This window comes from Drosophila innubila (assembly GCF_004354385.1).
Source record: "Drosophila innubila isolate TH190305 chromosome 3R unlocalized genomic scaffold, UK_Dinn_1.0 2_E_3R, whole genome shotgun sequence".
In the NCBI taxonomy this organism is placed as follows: domain Eukaryota; kingdom Metazoa; phylum Arthropoda; class Insecta; order Diptera; family Drosophilidae; genus Drosophila; species Drosophila innubila.
Window position 1 is genome coordinate 29765839 of NW_022995380.1, and position 20663 is coordinate 29786501.

At 35.4% G+C, this 20663-nt stretch overlaps 2 protein-coding genes across 2 annotated transcripts in view; one reads left to right on the top strand and one right to left on the bottom strand.

The window, feature by feature from the left end:
* The first annotated feature begins 418 nt into the window (after positions 1-418).
* Positions 419-3398, top strand: LOC117790368 (actin, indirect flight muscle). The gene is made up of 3 exons (XM_034629803.1): positions 419-518; positions 1585-2525; positions 3055-3398. The coding sequence occupies exons 2-3, from the start codon at positions 1601-1603 to the stop codon at positions 3258-3260; spliced, it is 1131 nt and encodes a 376-aa protein (XP_034485694.1). The 5' UTR covers positions 419-518; positions 1585-1600; the 3' UTR covers positions 3261-3398.
* Positions 3399-3801: 403 nt separating this feature from the next.
* LOC117790366 (A disintegrin and metalloproteinase with thrombospondin motifs 9) overlaps positions 3802-20663 on the bottom strand; it is a 50358-nt gene continuing 33496 nt past the window's right edge. The window contains exons 4-18 of the mRNA XM_034629802.1: positions 17502-17907; positions 17136-17425; positions 16043-16551; positions 15831-15980; positions 15106-15264; positions 14374-14954; positions 13824-14093; positions 11379-11605; positions 11023-11306; positions 10270-10471; positions 10038-10202; positions 8000-8179; positions 7576-7941; positions 6211-6885; positions 3802-5491 (exon numbers count right to left, since the gene is read on the bottom strand). Of these exons, the coding sequence (XP_034485693.1) occupies positions 5393-5491; positions 6211-6885; positions 7576-7941; positions 8000-8179; positions 10038-10202; positions 10270-10471; positions 11023-11306; positions 11379-11605; positions 13824-14093; positions 14374-14954; positions 15106-15264; positions 15831-15980; positions 16043-16551; positions 17136-17425; positions 17502-17907 (4563 nt within the window). The 3' untranslated portion in view covers positions 3802-5392. The remainder of the gene's footprint in view (positions 5492-6210; positions 6886-7575; positions 7942-7999; positions 8180-10037; positions 10203-10269; positions 10472-11022; positions 11307-11378; positions 11606-13823; positions 14094-14373; positions 14955-15105; positions 15265-15830; positions 15981-16042; positions 16552-17135; positions 17426-17501; positions 17908-20663) is intronic.

The window sequence follows — 20663 nt, forward strand, 5'->3', positions numbered from 1 at the left end:
GCACAAATGCTATTAGCCTGGCCACGCATATTTGCTAATCAGTCATTCAAATAGTTGGCATTCCCAAGCTCTCTTTCCCTTTCTATCATTCTCTCCAATTATACCCTACACTGTGGCATCCCAGACTAAGTCTGCTTAGAATTGTTCGTACTGCACTTAGAGACACTTTTGTAAACACAACACATACTAAAGAATCTAAAGCACATTATAGCAACTTTATTTTAAGTGCAGCGTGCTTAAATGTCGCATATAACTCGGCACTTTCTTCAATTGCTTTCTCGACAATTAAGAAAACGGCTTATATGGATCGATTCACGATACGCTCTACACATTTTCTCTGTCTCTGCTTGGCTGCCAACTAATTGAGTTCTTAACTCAATTGACAATCGCCATTTGGGAGAGCCTTCGATATAAAGACGACCCTTGGCGATTGCTGTGCCATTTGTTGTTGAGTCTGGACGCCAACAAGAATCGAACGTGCGATTTATTTTCACCACATCCTTTCGTTGGCCTAAAAGGTGTGTGTGGTGTGTGTGTCTGTGTGTGCAAGTGTGTGTAATATTTATACCATCGAATTCATAAGGAAACAAGAAATTCACAAGGATATAAAAACTCTACATCTCTTAGTCTCTCATTTGGAATACGCGATACAATTTCTAGCGTCTATTTTAAAGTGAAATATCAGCTTTCCCTTATTGAATTACAGTTAAAAATTAAAGAAATTTGACTAACTTATATCCAATTATCTGAACTGAGACACAAAAATAAACTTTTGTAACTTATCATCTCGTAGTAATACTTGGAATACGTGAAAAAATTGTAGAATACATTTCAAGTGGCATATTTTTTTTCTACTAATAAGTCACAATTGGAAATCCAAGAAATGTCATGAAAAACAATTGGAATATTTTAAAGTTAGACTTATTTTCTCTTAGTCTAAGTTGAAGTAAGTGAAAAAGTTTATTGAATCTATTTTAATGTGAGAACTAATGAATCAGAAATGAAATTCAAAGCTATTTTATGTATATTTTGTAGTTATTTTTCAAGTGAAAAGCGTGAAAACTACATAACATAACTTGAAATATGTGAGAGCTCTTTAGTAATCATATTAATACTAAATAAATATTTGATGCTAAATTTTAGAACAACCTATTTTAGCTTTCAATTTCAGTTTAATTTGGATTAATACTCGATTTTCCTATGATTAATTTTGTGTCACAGTTGAAAATCTCAGAAATTTTTATATCTATTTAAGTATCTCATGTTGAATGCTACAGATTCAAAAATATATATATAAAGACTCTTCTGTTACCTGTCTGATCATCGATCATGATATTAATTTTTATTTATATTTCCAATTAAAATAGAGAATATAGAGAATTCTGTAAAAATTCAATAAAAAGAATTTTATAAAAACATCGAATATTAGATAATCCAATTAAAAGTAGGAGCAACTCTCAGAATATATTTAGACTGGGAGATATATCTAAGTAATATTTTCTACTTGAGTATTCCAATTAAAAAAATGATCTAATATGCAAGGAAGTGAAATTTATCAGAGATCCATGTCATCTACAATTCCAGATAAACAACTGTCAAAATGTGTGACGATGATGCGGGTGCATTAGTTATCGACAACGGTTCGGGCATGTGCAAAGCCGGCTTTGCTGGTGATGACGCCCCCCGTGCTGTCTTCCCATCGATTGTGGGTCGTCCACGCCACCAGGGTGTGATGGTGGGTATGGGTCAGAAGGATTCGTACGTTGGTGATGAGGCTCAGAGCAAGCGTGGTATTCTCACGCTCAAATATCCAATTGAGCATGGCATTATCACCAACTGGGATGATATGGAGAAGATCTGGCATCACACCTTCTACAATGAGTTGCGTGTGGCTCCCGAGGAGCATCCAGTATTATTGACAGAGGCGCCACTCAATCCCAAGGCCAATCGCGAGAAGATGACCCAGATCATGTTCGAGACCTTCAACTCGCCGGCCATGTATGTGGCCATCCAGGCTGTGCTCTCACTGTATGCTTCTGGCCGTACCACCGGTATTGTGTTGGACTCTGGTGATGGTGTCTCCCACACTGTGCCCATCTATGAGGGCTTCGCTCTGCCCCATGCCATTCTGCGTCTGGATTTGGCCGGTCGCGATTTGACCGATTACCTGATGAAGATCCTCACCGAACGTGGCTACTCTTTCACCACCACCGCTGAGCGTGAAATTGTGCGTGACATCAAGGAGAAATTGTGCTATGTCGCCCTGGACTTTGAGCAGGAAATGGCCACCGCTGCTGCCTCCACATCCCTGGAGAAGTCCTATGAGTTGCCCGATGGTCAAGTCATCACCATTGGCAACGAGCGTTTCCGCTGCCCAGAAGCTCTCTTCCAGCCCTCGTTCCTGGGCATGGAATCCTCTGGCATCCACGAGACTGTCTACAACTCGATCATGAAGTGCGATGTTGATATCCGTAAGGATCTGTATGCCAACTCTGTGCTGTCCGGCGGTACCACCATGTATCCAGGTAAATAATTAATTAAAAACAAAAAATCTAACCCCAAGATTGCCATAAAAAATACTACACTCACTCTAAAATGTAGAAAATACCTTCAACTTGTCCACAAATTTTATTATTTGTTTGTCAAAATGTTGAAAGTCTTTTTTTTTCCAAATTAAGAAGCATTTTTCTTAATTCTAGGCCAGTTTTGCTTTTAAATTTAGAAAGTTCAGATGGTTGAAATCCTCTATAATTTTAGAAAAAATTTAAAATATAAAAAAACTTACTTAAATATTATACATATATTTTTTTAGAAATGTATAAGTTGATTTCTTTAATTAAGAGACAAGTTTACAAAGTTTTTCTTAATTCCTTCCTTAAGATTTAGAAAAATTTAACATTTTAGAAAAATTAACTAACATTTATGTTTTATATTTTTGAGAAAAAATTTCAAAATGTTAGATACATAGGTAATTTTTTCTGTCGATTTTCTTTAATATAAAAGTAAATGTTTTTAGTGCATAGTTATTTATGAATATATTTTTTTGTACTTCAGGTATTGCTGATCGTATGCAGAAGGAAATCACTGCCCTGGCTCCATCGACCATCAAGATCAAGATCATTGCGCCACCTGAGAGAAAGTACTCCGTATGGATTGGTGGCTCCATCTTGGCCTCTCTGTCCACCTTCCAGCAGATGTGGATCTCCAAGCAGGAATACGATGAGTCCGGTCCCGGTATTGTGCACCGCAAGTGCTTTTAAATCTTTCCCCCGTTGCGAAAGATCAACAAAGACAACAACCAACCTAGCAATGTCACAAACCACCACAAACACCAACACATACTCCAATACCTACACCAACAGAAGCGAGCTTTTCAACAACGTGAGCACGCTGCACATTAAAAAAGATCAGCAAAGAAAGAGAACAAAAAGAAGACAAAGAGGATAACAACAACAATCGTAATCTTTTGCACATAATTATCATTAATTATTCAAAGAGTCTATACTAAAACTCTTTATACAGTTACCAATACCAACAAAATAAAAATAAAATAAAAAAAAGGAAACACTGACGATTTTCACATTTTACATCTTCAAGTGAAATTTGTCACAGTGTTGAACATATTTTATAAACTTATCAAAAGTGTATATGAAAGCGCTTTTAATATTAGTCTGTGAAATTAAAGCCAAATATATATCTTCCATTAAAAATATAAACATTTTCAATAAAGACAATTTTTTTCTATTACCATAAAAAAGTTTGAGACGCAATATTAAATTCGGTTTAACAACAGTTTTTATTTTTATTCAATTATTGTTATTGTTATTATGTGTTGTGCTTATTTTAATTAGATTTATGTAAATGCTTAGAATAATTTATTAATTTATAATTTATAATACCAAAATACATTAGTATTGAATAATTGGCAGCGAGGGCAGTGCGGTTAGTTCAATATGATTGTATTTGTATATATGTATATGTGCGAGTATGTACATATATGCATATGCATGTGTGTGTGGGTGTGTTGGTAAGTTGCTAAGCGTTTTGATTGAACACAAAAGGAAAATTATTTTTAAATGTACTGATTTTTTCTAGAAAATCATCAAAAATATTCTTTCTGGAAGATAAGATTTAAACATTTTTTTTATTTTTCAAAAAAAAACTCTCATCTTGATAGAGCTGTGTGCTGCCAAGAATCAGAATACTATATTGATTGTCTAATCCTACACTTTGCGGAGCTGAAGTCGCAACTGCTCCAGGTTTGCTTTTGTCAGTACTATATAGATCTTCATTACTGGCAAATGCAAACCTGGAGCAGTTGCGATTTCCTCTGCCAAGGCACAAAAAAGGAGGTTTTAATTTTAAAAATTATAGTTTATATTCTTTCTGTTCTGACTTCTTTTAGACAATTCGGGTTTCTATTTTTCTTTCTTTTGGCGTGGATTTTATTAAATATGAGTATTCTTTTTTAGTGTTAACTAAGTAAATGTAATTATTTATATAGTACACATGTATACTCGTATATATCGTATATAAAATGACTTAATCAAAGTAAAATAAGTATACAAATATTGTATAAACCGGCATTGCACTTTGCTTAGTAAAGACTTCGAAAACAACACTTTACGTACATACAATGATCGTTCGAATATCAATTAGTTTCTTAAATGGATTGATTATTCTTGCATTTAATGAATAACTAAAGCTTTTTCATTTATCGAGCGAGCACTGTACATTGAAAACGAAAAGCGTTGCGAAGCCTTTGCATTTTTTAGCTTAACATCTGATTGTATTCTTAAAAATATTCTTTATGTACTTAAATTTATAAATATCATATGTTAATTTGATTAACAAGCTTCTTAATATATAGTACATGTAATTAATTTGTTAACTACTTGACTATTTACAGTGCTTAAACTCTATGAATGGCGATGAAATATGCTTGTAATTTCGTTATTTGATTTAATTTTTAAAGGTTTTTTTCCTTCCTTTTAATCAGACATCTACAACATTCTTTTGGCGTCCAGTTTGTTCGAGTTCTGGGATTCTCCAAAGTGGAGCCAGATTCATATTTCGAAAATACTTTTACTTTTTTTTCCTTTGACATTTTTAAACTATAGCTACATACATTTACTGTACTTGTGTGTGTGTGTGTATGTAAATCGTTTTAATACTATTAAATTTGTATGGGTTTTGTGCAGTTGACTCGTGTGCACATCACGATGCTTCAATTGGCAGATCTCATGGAGATGGCATCAATTGCTTGCTCTGGAACTGGCAGTGAAGATAAGCAAGTTGTTTTGCACAAGAGCCGACCGTTGCGCAAAACTAGCACCAAGGATTTATCAAGCCCACTTGGAGGCTGCACCAGTCAGTCAGGCAGTCTCCGCGATCACACAGCTTCCACGTAAAGTCCGGATGAGGCCGATATCGAGCAACGTCCGCAGAAGCCACCACAAAAGGCTCGTCGTGAGAACGGCGACGTATCAAACTGTTATTTATGGAGAGAGAAGAAATTAGATATCTGAATAAAGATGCGATTTTATACCGAATTCAAAAAGAATTTTAACAAATAATTGCATAAATATTAAAATTGCTCATAATTATGTATTAACAGAAAACAAGGAAACTAGATTTTGCAGAAACTATTATTACAAAATTAATATTAGATAAACAATCAAAAAAAAGCCAAAAATTATAAAAAAAATGTCCAAAATATTTTAGTGAAAGTCGCGTCTTAAGAATAAAAAAAATAATAAAACTTGTTAAAAAAAAAATTGTGGAAAAATATAAAGAACAAAAAACGAATATGAAGCTAGTAATTTAAAAAACCGAATTATGAATCATATTATTATGATAATTGGACAGTTAAAAATTGGAAAAATCCAATGCATAAAATATTTTAGAAAAAATACGCGTATTATATATTATTTGGTGAAACTTTGATAATACTCTTTAATGTATAACATTATTTTTAAAATCATCTTTATTTTGAAAAAACAAAAATGGCTTTAAAAAATAATTTTAAAAAGCTGCTACTTTGTACTAATATTAATGAACCATATGTGTTCTAATTTTTATACTTTTGACTTATTTTTACTTCCTTTTTTCTTCTAATTGGAATTTCTCGAAATTTCATTTCTAGTTTTATTGTCATGGTTTGTGTAATTCTTAAAAAATATACAAACTGATCTGTGTTCCATTACTTACGTCACTTGTCCGTTTCATGATCGCTCGACTGCCATAGGTGTTCCAAACGGTGCCTGGTCGCATGGCAAATCCGGTGCGTTGCAGACTGATGGAGAAATCTCCCTGGGGGCAGTTCATATTCCGATTATAGCAGTCACCCGCTGATCCCAGTGCCTGGCGATTTCCCCTCGATTCGGCAAACTCGAAATCATTCTCGACAATTCGCAGTTCACTAATGTTGAGTCGCAGTTTGCTGAAATGTGTGCGTCCAGAGTTCTGGGGATTGGCATACTCATGGGCACGTGATTCAGGTGGACAGCTATCAATATTCCGTGTCTTGTACTCGTAGTAGATGGAATAGTTCTCCTGTGGCTCCACAGTGATGTACTCCTTTGGCGCCGCCGTGTTCATTTGATGGCAATAGATTCGCACCTGGCGGGATCGCACCTGCAGCGAGTAGTCGCCATCCTTGTAGATGCGATACATGCGCTGCACATCCGCACAACTCTGTGCACTTCGACTGTTCACATTCTCCGCATAGCTATAAGTTCCCTTACTGTTGCTCATCAGACTTCTCGAAGAGCAGGCCAAGGGCGGCGTGCACTTGTGTTTCTCCACTTTGGGTTTGCCGGCAACTCGTCGTCTTTGCGAATCGTAGTAGAGGATGCGTCGTCTTTCGTAACCCGAGCAGTCGCACTGTAAGTACAAATTTAATTATTACACAAACTAAATTATCTTTAACCAGAGCTACACAAATTTAATTATTTCATTAACTAATTTATCTGTTACCAGAATTGTGATTAATTTTATGAATCCACCAAACTGTAATTTAAATACAAATTCTATTTATTAACTGTAGTTTTTTAAATTCTCAAAAGTCACGTGTTTCCAATTATATCACAAATTTTATTATAGCTCTGAGTAATACTTGGAAAAATGCTTTCAAAAACTAAAGTTGTTATTGAATGTGAATTCCAATTTCACTAAATACTTAGTTAGAATTTTACTAACACACACTCCGAAAGTTTGGTAAGCTCTGAATCTATTATCCTATCGTGTTGATATTTTTAGATCAGTTAGACAATGCAGTAAGTATTATATGGTCCAAATCTCAAAGTTATAGCTTAAAAAATGTCCTAATACATTGTTTTCTTTTTTTTTTTCGATTTGCAGGAACAAGGAAACATTCTAAGTAAAAGTATTATTATTAAATTTGGTATCTCTAGCTCTTTTAAACTCAGAGACCTAGGGGATAATACTGACGGACTTGGCTATTAAGACATTGTTGTTGCTGCTAATCAAGAATATATATATACTTAATCCCACCCTTAATACACCCTTTGGACATTTTAATAAGACATTCTAAATATTTCAGGCTTCACTCACAGGCGTCAACACTTTGTATTGTCGTCGCACACAATTGCTGCATATTTTCCGGTTGATCGGTCGCTTTCCCTCACAATGCTGCTCGCTGACTCGGTTTCCTTGCCACGCCTCGCAGTGCACAAAGCGTGTCTGATATTCCTCGGCACAATCCTTGGAGCAACGTGACCACTCCGAGCTGTTCCAGCGGCAATTGATCTTGCACACTTTGGTTGATTTTCGCAACGTGGGCTTGCGCACCTTCAGAGTTGTACAGAAGGAGTCGCCGATATATTCCCTTCGCTTGGGTGCACCTGGCACCTCTGGCTTGTAGACGCGAGTACATCTCTGCAACTTGCGTTTAATTCCCGTGCCACATTCCACAGAGCACTGCAGGAAAATATTTGTTAAGAAGTTAAATGAAAATATACATAAATTATTCACTTACCTTTTCCCACTCACTGGTGTACTTGATGTGGCAGCAGTTTCTTACAGCCTTAGGCTTCTTGTCCAGAGGACACTGATTGCCATAAGGATGTGTACAGCTCACAGTACGATTCATCTTGCACCACTCGCTACATTCGCCCCACTCTCCAGCTAGCCAGTGGTTCACCGATCGTGTGTTTATCTGTATAAAGTAATATATGTGGAGAATAATAATAAAAGAATAGTTGATTATTAAATGTCTTACTAAGAGATGTTTTGCAATTAAAATAGATGCAAAATAATGATAAAAATTACATTCCGCAAGGAAATCGGTAAAGATTTGACAAAGTTATGACAGTATACAATTTTTGAAGAAGTACGGAAAGTACGGAAAAGGGATTAAAAAAATGGACAGTGATCGAAAAAAATAAAAATTTTTAAGTGACTAAAATTTTGATGCAGAATTAAAATAGATGCAAAATAATGATAAAAATGACATACCGCAAGGAAATCGGTAAAGATTTGGCAAAGTTATGAGAGATTGAAATTTTGGAAAAAGTGTCATGGGGAAAGTACGGAAAAGGGATTAAAAAAATGGACAGTGATGGAAAAAAATTAAATTTTTTTAGTGACTAAAATTTTGATGCAGAATCAAAATAGAGGCAAAATAATGATAAAAATGACATTCCGCAACAAAATCGGTTAAGATTTGACAAAGTTATGACAGTATAAAATTTTTGAAGAAGTGTTAAGGCAAAGGTATAGAAAAAGGATTGAAAAAATGAACAGTGATGGAAAAAAATTAAATTTTTTAAGTGACTAAAATTTTGATGCAGAATCAAAATAGAGGCAAAATAATGATAAAAATGACATTCCGCAACAAAATCGGTTAAGATTTGACAAAGTTATGAGAGATTGAAGTTTTGGAAAAAGTGTCATGGGGAAAGTACGGATTAAAAAAATGGACAGTGATCGAAAAAAATGAAATTTTTTAAGTGACTAAAATTTTGATGCAGAGGCAATTTAGAGGCAAAATAATGATAAAAATGACATTCCTCAACAAAATCGGTTAAGATTTGACAAAGTTATGACAGTATAAAATTGTTGAAGAAGTGTCGAGGCAAAGGTATGGAAAAAGGATTGAAAAAATGGACAGTGATCGAAAAAAATGAAATTTTGTAAGTGACTAATTTTTTTGATGCAGAATCAAAATAGAAGTCAAATAATGAAAAAATGTATATTCCACAAGGAAATCGGTTAAGATTTGACAAAGTTATGACAGTATAAAATTTTTGAAGAAGTGTCAAGGCAAAGGTATAGAAGAAGGATTGAAAAAATGGACAGTGATCGAAAAAAATGAAATTTTTTAAGTGACTAAAATTTTGATGCAGAATCAAAATAAAAGCCAAATAATGAAAAAATGTACATTCCACAAGGAAATCGGTTAAGATTTGACAAAGTTATGACAGTATAAAATTTTTGAAGAAGTGTCGAGGCAAAGGTATAGAAAAAGGATTGAAAAAATGGACAGTGATCGAAAAAAATGAAATTTTGTAAGTGACTAATTTTTTTGATGCAGAATCAAAATAGAAGTCAAATAATGAAAAAATGTATATTCCACAAGGAAATCGTTAAGATTTGACAAAGTTATGACAGTATAAAATTTTGAAGAAGTGTCAAGGCAAAGGTATAGAAGAAGGATTGAAAAAATGGACAGTGATCGAAAAAAATGAAATTTTTTAAGTGACTAATATTTTGATGCAGAATCAAAAAAGAAGACAAATAATGAATAAATGTATATTCCACAAGGAAATCGGTTAAGATTTGACAAAGTTATGACAGTATAAAATTTTTGAAGAAGTGTCAAGGCAAAGGTATGGAAAAAGTGGTCAATGATAGAAAAAAATACAATTTTTTAAGTGACTAAAATTTTGATGCAGAATTAAAATATAGGCAAAATAATGATAAAAATAACACTCCGCAACAAAATCGGCTAAGATTTGACAAAGTTATGAGAGATTGAAGTTTTTGAAGAAGTGTCAAAGGGAACGGTTACTTACCGTCACATCTGGATAAAAGCGACAGGGTTCAATAGAGCAGGCGCGCAGAGTTTCACTGAATTCGTTCTTGGTCCTGGAATTACAGAGTTCATTTCCAACGGGCGTTCCATTCAGAAAGCAGCGCACTTCGCGTACTTGGCTGCCAGTTCCACAGGTCTTGGTGCACTGCATCAAGTTAAGAGATATACATTAAGATCATCTCAATGCCATAGAATGATCAATGAGTACTTACTTTTGACCAGTCCGTGTAGTTCCAGCATCCTTCGCGACATTGCTCGTGTCGCACAATCTCATACTTGAGTTGGCAGTAGGACATGTCCACAATATTCGAGCGCTGAATATCCGTGAATGTCTGGATGCAATTGAATTTTTTCTCGCGAGTTCCCAGCTCTCCACAGGCGGCTGAGCATTCCGATATGCTCGTCGTATTCAATCTAGAGCAAGAAGAGAATGGAAATAAGTATTTATTTTATTCTATTTTTATATTATTATTAAAGAATAAAACAGTTCTAGTAAGCTTAGTTTAAACTATATTAAATTTAAATGTTTTAAAATCAGGGTTAAAAAAATGAAATAAAAAACACCGACAGGATAGTGAAAATTTAGAGGGGAAATCATAATACGGGTTGGTAAAAAGGGAAACGAAGAAAAAAAGTATAAAATAAAAATTTGAAATAAAAAAATAGGGAATATCTAAAATAAGAATATTAACTTTGACTTTTCCAGATGATTTTTTTTGAAATAAATAGATATTAAATGTACTTAAATGTAAACACTTTTCCATAGTGTTAGTCTTTTTATGAGTATTTCTGGAACCAATTCAAAATATTTAATTATAGTAATTTTTTTTAATTTTATAGTATTTTTGCATGGCTTTTTGTTTCGACATATTCTTAAAATTTAGAATTTAAATTAGAAGATCGCCCGTTCTTAAAATTTAGGTATGCTTAGAATTATTTGTTCTTATAGGGAATCCTAAACTCACGTAAGCACACAGTCTGTATTGCAATCACGATACTCCGTATTTGGCATCGAGGATTTATCGCAGAATTGATTGGCCACTTTGACGCCCTGGTTGGTGCTGATGCAGGCGGCCTGGCGGTGCATGGTGCCCTGGCAGAGTGAGTCGCAACTGCTCCAGGTTTGCATTTGCCAGCGGTTCAGCATCACCACCTCCGGCTCGGCAGTTTTCGGCTTATCCAAAGTGTAGGTATATTTAAGCAGCACAGTGTCCTGTTTCTTGGCAGCACTCAGGTCTATCGAGATGAGCTGTTGTTGTTGAAGAAAGAGAAGTGCATAAAACGTTAATTCAAAGATTAAAATTATATTCGTTTGCTTTACCTCGAGAACTAGATTTCGTGTGGTTTTAAATGAGTATGTGGTGCTCACACGCTCAATAGTGCTGTTGGATCCATTGTAATCCATTGTAACGCCAGCATGGGAGTACTTCTTGGCATAGGGAGTGACCACCTTAACACTATTTATCAGTGGCACATGCTGATCATTGCTTATCACAATATAGTTCTGGTCTGGATAACCGGGCTGTGTGATTATTATATTGGAGGCACCTGCAAGCATTTTTGTAACTTTTTAATGTCTATGTAAAGTTTTTAATTTAGCAAAACAAATATATATACTTTAAATATAAAATATTATACTTTAAAAAGGTTGACGTCAGCTATATTGTTGTTTGACATACGTAGAGATTATAATTTTTTTAATTATAACTATTTTATGATTTTTTTTCCATATTATTTAGTCGCGAAATTCTCGTTCCAAAAATGTATTAATTTCGCACCTTGTGCGAGCAGAATAGTAAAATTTGTCGATCAGTGTTGCCTACTTTTTAAAAGCTTTTTCTGGCTGGAACTTATAAATGGATATCGATACATACCAAATGCATAGCTTTTATTTTCACGGACAAAGTTGTTATAGGAAATAAATTAATTGCAAGGATAAGCTAAATATATATATTTAAAATAGTCAACTTTCTGGCTAATAGCAATTAAAAACTATTTTTTTTTTGTAATCTAACTCTGAAAATAGTCAGAACTAGCATTAAAATATCGAAGTTGGCAATAGTGCTAGCAACGATAGTAACGCGATACATACCAAATGCATAGCTTTTATTTTCACGGACAGAGTTGTTATAGGAAATAAATTACTTGAAAGGATAAGCTAAATATATATATTTAAAATAGTCAACTTTCTGGCTAATAGCAATTATAACATTTTTTTTCTAGTAATCTAACTCTGAAAATAGTCAGAACTAGCATTAAAATATCGAAGTTGGCAACAGTGCTAGCAACGATAGTAACGCGTTAGTTTGGCAACGCCTTTTAGATCTTAACTGATATGGCAGCTCCAAACTAAGAGATAGAAGAAAATGGATATGTGTAAGTTGTCTTTTGCCGCCGATCAAATGAAGTCAGTGTTTTTTTTTTTAGCAAAGTGGCAACAACAACAAAAACAATAGAGTCTTTGTGTGTGAGTAACACACTTACACTTACACTACACACTTAAAAACACACACATGCAACTAATAAAAGAAGAGAATCGAATGTTCTCGTGAAAATTCAAGTCAGAAAATTTTTCAGTTGGATTTGATGTGCGGTTGCTGTCAAAACGCTTGCGTAATTTAATTAATGAAATTATGCTAATAATAAGTGGTTGAATTGTTTCGTTCATGTTTGCTTTGTACTCAAGCGTTGCATAATTTTAATTATGTGTTTTTTCACGTGTGTGTTTCACCTGCTAAAAATAATAATTATTGCATTTCCGGTGCAACGTAACAAGTGTGTGCGTATGTGATTAAAATAGCTCAATGAGCGCTATCAGCTGCCACACCGATTAAAGTGTTCGTGTGTGTGTGTGTGTGTGAAAATGACTGTCGCGCTGTCAGACTCCGGTCATCAGGCGCCGTGATTAAATTAAATTGTCCGAGAATCAGTCGGTACGTGAGACGCTTTAATGCTTTTCCAATTGGAATTTGCAACGTCAGCTGATCAAGAGAGCAGAGAGCAGACTTCATATCAGCCGCAGTCCAGTCGGGAGCAGTGCGGCGCCTTGAGTCACGTGTCTTCTAATCAAACAAGGTGAGCTGACTTATTAAATACGATTAGGTAAGGGGTAATCCCCCAATGCGGGATTCATGTAACAAATAGAAGAAGGCATCTTCGATCAGGCCATGTCTGTGTTTTTGAAGAATTACTAGAAGAGCTAGAGGTATCAAACTAGGTGCATGCATATCATATTTTTATTAGAATTGTTTTAAAATCCGAAATATTGATTTAAAATTTTAAAGCAAAATTAAAGAAAAAACGAAAATCTCCGACTATTACTTGAAGAGCTAGACGTATTAAATGTGTAGCACATTGGATTAACAATAATTTCAAAAAACTTTCAATGTAAAGAAACTGGTTACTGGGTATCTCACTGTCGAGCACACTCAACTTTAGCATTCCCACTTGTCTTATTCGCAATTCACGCTAGTGACGAAAGCAGACCCCAAAAACATACACGCATAGAAACACCTTTGATTAATTTTGTTTTCTTCTTCTTCTGCCCCTTTTTTACACTTTTTGTGTTCTTGTTGTTGTATGACTCAATTTGCGATCGATGTCGTAAAAACTATTTAATTGCACATTAAGTCCCGGAACGCAGAAACATTTACCATTAGCATTCATTCATCAAATCATTAGCCAAATTTTATTTATAGAAATCTTTTTGGATGTATGAGGGTGTGTATAGATTTTGAATTACGAATATAGTTTTGGGTGTACGCACCTTTTGGTATTGTCGTGATATAGTAGAGACTCTGGGGGGGCCTTTCCTGCTTCAACAATTCGGAGACGTACACAAGTCCGTTGACTTCCGTACATGTATCGTTGTCGAAACATTTGATGAATGATCTTAGTGTAACATTTTCGACATTATTATCAAAGCTGTCCACGTTGCAGGTGGTGCCGTCCTTAACCCTTTCCTGCAGCTTAAAGTAGGCGCTATCGTCCTCCAGGCGACAGTACAGTTTGCACTTGTCCGTCTCATGAGTGTTCACTGTAATATTATTTAATTACTTAAAGTTGTACATTGTACACGCATATAAAAATATTTGTCCCAACTAAAAAGTTTGACTTTGATTTAAAATCACTAAAAATTTCAAAAATTACTCTTCCTGTTTTAATGAACTCTTCTTGAATAGACTTGCGCTTTTCTTACTATTTTTGTAATTTCACAATTGTATTTAAATTTTTTCTAGTTTTCTAAAAATATTGTAGCGAAATCAAAGCTGAATTTCTGATAAGGGATTTTTGTGATTAGGTGTGATTATACTCACGTCCATATTTTGGTATCCATTTGGAGGCGGGACTAATGCCAGGAATCTTAAAGTTTTTGCCATTCATATCGTAGCACTGTTGCTCTCGGGGATCCGGGGTGTCCAGGGGGCAGTTGAAAGTGTTGCAAGAACGATACTTCTTGCGACTGCCATTACAATACTTGCCACCATTTGAGGGCACCGGATTGTTGCACTCACGTCGCGATTCCTGGACGCCTCCGCCGCAAGTCAAGCTGCATGGAGTAAATTCAGACCAAGGACCCCAACCGCCGTGCACAATCTGATCGGAGTTGCCACCGCGTGGCACACAGTGACCCCTTTGACACCAGTACCGGTCGTTGTTGCAGGGCGTGCCATCCGCCCAGGGCAGATTGCTGGAGCGGCACAGCTCGTTGGGGTGCGAATTGGCATTGCAGAAAAGTCGTCGGCACTCCGTCTCGAAGGTGCAATGTGTGCTCTGATTGCCATGAATCAACTGACACTGATGATCCAGTGAATATATCTCACCCGGCAATTTTGTGTTCAAATTATTCCAATATTCTCGAGTCGGTGTATTCTCTAGGCAGGATTTGTCCATTTTTCTAAGAATATTTTAAATATCAATTTTTTAAAAATCTATTTTTATATTATAATTTTTTTCATGACAACTCTTATTTGTCGCAATAATATTAATACAAATATGAATGAATATCATAAAAACAATTAAATAAATTTAAAATGAATGCTACTTACTCGAGAAACTCGGAGACATAGTGCTGGGAGCATTTTGACCAGGACCAGGGATGCATATGATCACCCATTATGCTGGACATGATGTGAAGCGTGCGATTCTTGCCCGACTTTGTGTTGTGTCGCTTGCAGCGATCATCATCGTCATGTGGCATATTCAGACTATAAACGGAATCGATAAAAAATTAGAATTTAGCAAACTATAGTACAGCTATGTGAGAGAATGTAATGACTCCAAAGTTCCAATTTAAGTGAAAGTTGTTTAATGTTCGGAAAAAAAATCGAATGATAATTTTCAATCAAAAATTAAAATCATCTTTATGAGTTTTTAATTTAAGCACGCATTTTATAATAAACTGAATTTGTCTCAGCTCCGTTGTGTCAAAATTTCACCCTCCTCGGTCTTACAGTTTGGCCTGTACAAATATCAGTCAGTTAGTCAGTCAGGACAAACTGTTTTATATATATAGATTTCTTATCAACGCTTTTCGAATTTATCATACGGTGTTTTAATCGAAAATTGTTTTCTTTGACTTTAAAAATTTTTAGTTTTTGACGTATTTTGTAGTCTTAGTCTCTAAGTTTTGAGTCAAAACTCTTAATTTTGGACATAATATTATTATTTTATTTTGATTTTTTTTTAGTGCCATACACATAAAAGTATCATTTATTTTTTATCTCTAATTGAGATTGTGTGATCGAAAAAAAAGAGGATTAAGTAAACTTACATGTGGCCCAGTTCATGGGCAATAGTGAAGGCGGCAGGAAGTCCATTGTCCTGCACAATGGAACAGGAACGTGCCTTGCAAACGGTGCCCAGCTCGGCCAATCCCAGAGTACTGCATCTCTCCTCGCGTTCGCTGCTACATATCTGATCCCTATGGGGTAGCCCAGACTTCAAGTACTTCAAGTACTCTTTAAATAGAGAGTCTTTACTCACCTTGTGATTAGCATGGCAGTGTCATAGTGATATCCTTGCTTGCTCAGGAATGTACAGAAACGCTTGAGTTTCTGCTCGGACGGTGCATAATTTTTTCCCCTCTCATGGGGAAATGGATCGCTCAGTTTCAATAGATTGATTAGGGAAATGTGTATGGAATTACCAATGCTGGCATCCGAAAATATATTCGATACAATCGAGAATAGAGTGAGTATAAAGGAATGCAGATCGCTCTGGTGGAACTCAATCATGGTTTGATCAACGGCAATTAAAACCTCCAAAGTGTACACCTGATTGCCCGTATTGAGAAAGTGTCGCTTGCTGCGCGTGAGAAGCGGTTGCTTATTCGCCGCCAATTCGAACTCCTCCAATGCCATATCCAAGTCGGAGACAGCGTGTCTGGGATTTCGCTGAGAGTGTCGCCAGACGCGGTGCAAAATCTCGTCGCCGTTCGTCTGGTTTACCGGCTGAATGAGCAGCGTGCCAAAACTAGTTTTAATATAACCAGTCTAAAGAGAGTGGAGGGAACGGAGAGCGGTAATAGCTAATTAGTAGTCATAATTTGTGATATTTTGATAAGCATAACTCTCAATGCAAATGGCAAATGAAGGTCTCAGCCACCTGCCGAACTTGCTTGCTTGAAGAGCAAAGATTACACTATATTTAAAAAAAAATTATATTAATTTTACTGCAAATATCCACCAAAGGAATGGAAGAATTATATTTTGACAAAGGTCTAAAACATTAGTCATTATTAGCTTTGTTTTATTCGAATTTAAACTAAATTTATCAACTTTACTCTAGTTTAGGTTTGGTATTTTATTTACTTTGTTGAAAATAATTTTGGGAAAAAACTTAAATAAATTATTATTATTTTATGTGCAGTCTATCTTATTAATATTAGATAATATTTTTAAAATTTGGGATAAACAAATTTGTGCAATTTGACTTTATAAATTTTGTGGCAGAACTCAAATATTTTATAAAGATTCCAAAAGAAGGCTTTAAGATCATTGTCCTATCATTTGTAGCAGGAAAAACTATTTTATAGCCTACTTTATTCAACTTTTGAGCATTTAATTGTTGGCCTTACCATCCCGCCGCAGAGTCTGACAGCCACTGCAGATTGATTGTCGCCCTCGACATGTCCCTTGTAATAGCAGCCGAGATAATATCCCTGCTCCTCTTCGTCTGATTCCTCGGTGCGATTGTTGAGTATGCGTATGACGCGAAAAGTATTCGAGGGTATAAATGAAGTGTCCTGATGCAGCACCAGATGCAGTCGCTGGTTAAATACTTTGAGCACATATTCCGGATGTGGATCCCAGATCTCACTGGACTTGTTGCGGAATGTGCCCGTCATGCTGAATGCGGATGTGGCATCTACAGGATGTAATCAGGATAATCCGGATAATTAGATATCCTTTGGTAGTACTTTACACTTTATTTATCCACTCACCTCGTTGACTGCTGCTGTCGCTGTTTCGCTTCGACTCGTACAGTAAATCCTCCTCGTTGAGACTAATATTGTGCACCTTGATGGGCGTGACAAAGGTGCTGAGATTGTCATCGCCAATGTCCTGGATATTGCCAAATACGTGATCGCTCTCAATGTCCGTTTTATCACTCCAATTGATCACAATAGTGTCGTTGTTGAAATTCTTAGATATCTGTCTATCGAAATTATCCAATCGAATGCTGGTGCTATGACTTGGTGCACTGCTCAGCAGAAAGATAATTCCGCCGATTGTGAAGAGCACCAAGAGGGAGATTAATATGGAGGCAGGTTGGCGCCAGTGTGTCGACATGTTCTGGCTGTATTTATACTTGTAAAACATCCACTCGCAGCTCTTCTTAAGCACGAGCTAAAAATATAAAGAAAAGAAAGTCTTAGTCGAGCTGTTGTTATAAATATGTATATCAATATCATGCGATTAGGCAGAAAGTTCTCTCACATTCTCTCACACCTTCGTGGCAGATTATGTCAGATTTTCAGCACGTTTCACTGAACCAGCTGGTCACAAATAATTCCCCAAGTGAGACACTGATTAACTCTCAAAAAAAAAAACTATTGATCAAGGCAAAAATGCACACCTGCCAATTTGTAGATCTATAGACCTGTTGAAAAGACTTCCTTGCAAACGCCAAATAATTCGCACATTTTCGCAGCATTTTTTTTCTTCTCTTTTTTTTTTTAAACTAAATTGTTTAAGCGCAGAGGTGTAAAGTGTGCCAAAGGCGCTTTCTGCTATTTCTATGCCAACAAAAAAATTGCAGAAAAATAGATGAAAAGGTGAAAAAGATGAAATACTCGTGGCTGTATTTAAGTACCACCTCGGGGCATTTATTTATATGCCTTTAATTTGTTAATTTACGGTTGAGATGTGTCTTGGCTTTTTCTATTGTTTCTTTTTCTTTTTGCTTTTTTTTTTTTGGTATGTGCAACAATGATCAATGTTGTTTTTATTGTTTTATTGCTGTTACGTTGGCATAGAAATAAATTTTAATTTCTATTAAAATTCAGACAAAAATATTCACGAAATTAGTTGCCAAATCAATTTGGCTAAATAATGGCCGCATTTTACATAATTTTACGGCAGCTCTGTGAACTCTGCGACTTGTCGCACCACCACAGCAACACCGCACCACCAAATCACCAGCGTAAACGACATGTCAAAGCATTTGTTATACCACCAAATTGTCGCATCGAACGTGTTTTGGCTTTTGGTCGCAACTGATTGACCGATAAGTCTTGCCAACTGGACTCAAATTGGATAAATGGATAAATGGATGATGGGGCGTGCCGTGTGCTATGCTCGAATTTCCGTTGTTTATGAATACTATGAATACTTTGGTTTAGGGGACAGACAAACCTTCAACCTGATCTGGCAATCGATTCGAATATTGTTTGACATTTTGTGTTGACTGATATTGAACATAGATCAAATGGATCACAAGATTTATATTCGCCTCAATAAATGTAGAGCGTACAATAAATCAGTAATTTAATATCTATCTTCATCGGAGTAATTTCAAGACACTAATGAACGTTTCTATTTATAGACACAATTTAAGTTCTTCTTTATTCTCATCCACTTCAACCTTAAACTAAAGAATAGTTGCCTACTTTTCGGACGACTCTTGAGTAGAATTCACGTATCTTAAATGATAGTGATGACTATAAAAATAAAGTTGTTTCGATTAATGAAATAATTCCTGATATAAGTCATTTGAATAAAGTATTCAAATTTTATTTAAATGCTTTTAAATATTAGCACCCAACAATGATTTAAAATTTAGCTTATGAGATTGAATTGCAGATTCTAATTTTTATAACTAACTATTATTATTGATTGGAATGAAATAAGTATAAAATAATAATTGATTTACAATTTTTGTTTAGAAATCATATATCAGCTGCAATGGGATTTTTGTATAAAGCATTGAATATATATAGATTTGTGTATACTTATTTTATTATAATTTTACTATAGGATATATATTTCAATTGAAATGGAATGTGTATTTTGCTGAGTGTGTTATAATATTTTTTTTTTTAATTATAATCTTTTCAGTTCCAATTGGAAAGTCATGAATTGTGACTTAGCTTTAAACAAGAAATTTTCTTATTTATTGCTGACATATTTATCATTAATCAAAGCGTCTATCTGTATGCACAGACTGTCAGGGTTATCAGTGGCTCTTTCTCAGAGCTGCTTTCTCGGAATTCTTGTTTAAGTTGTTGTTATTATTTTAAAATTCGTTTAAGAAATTCTATTGAAAATCTGGTGTGAGGCTTATCATAAATTTCATCCAATGTTTAAATGGCCGCGTGCGATTTGCAATGCAAATGTCTCTGTTTGATTTTTTTCTTCGGCTTTATGTATTTAATTAAAGCGCCATTCTGATGAGCTGTGTTTATCTTTCGATTGTTAGTTATGCAGGCTGCTTATTAACTTGTTTCCAACAGCCTTATAAATATGCAAATATGCTTTCGGTTTTTATCAGCGTCAAGTGATAGCCGCAAATGTTTGGATAATATATATATATATATATATATTTTTTTTTTAGTGGTCTGTTTTCATTTCCACTTAATATAATTCATATAATTTATTATAAAGTCAAAGTGGTTCCTGGCCTCTGACTAATTGAGCGCAGCGACAAAAGAAAAAATACTCAAAAAGAACCCTAAAGAAAGATGGCCAGCAAATGGGGGGAAAAACCTGTTTACAGCTGGTCAGCAAACAAGCGATTTGTGTGTCAGTCGATTACTTTATATATTTGCCGAGTGCTATAATTTATGCCAATGGCTACATTTTGGCCGACACTCTGTCTGCGCGGCAGTGTGACGATGACGACGACGACGACGCCTCACAGTCTGTTCCCTCGAGCAGCGTGAAGGCCGTTAACGATGCCACATTGACCACAGCTTCGCATTGGGCTTATAGACTTTTGACTCGATATTTGTTGTAAACCGCACAATTTGTGGCCAGCTAATTGAGCGAGAGATCGAGAGGGAGATCGCAGAGGTGTTGGTGTTAAGTGAACGCAACTGAGACGCGATCGAAGCGAACACAACGCGGCGTATGCGCAATGTACGCTTAATTACACCGCTTGTTGC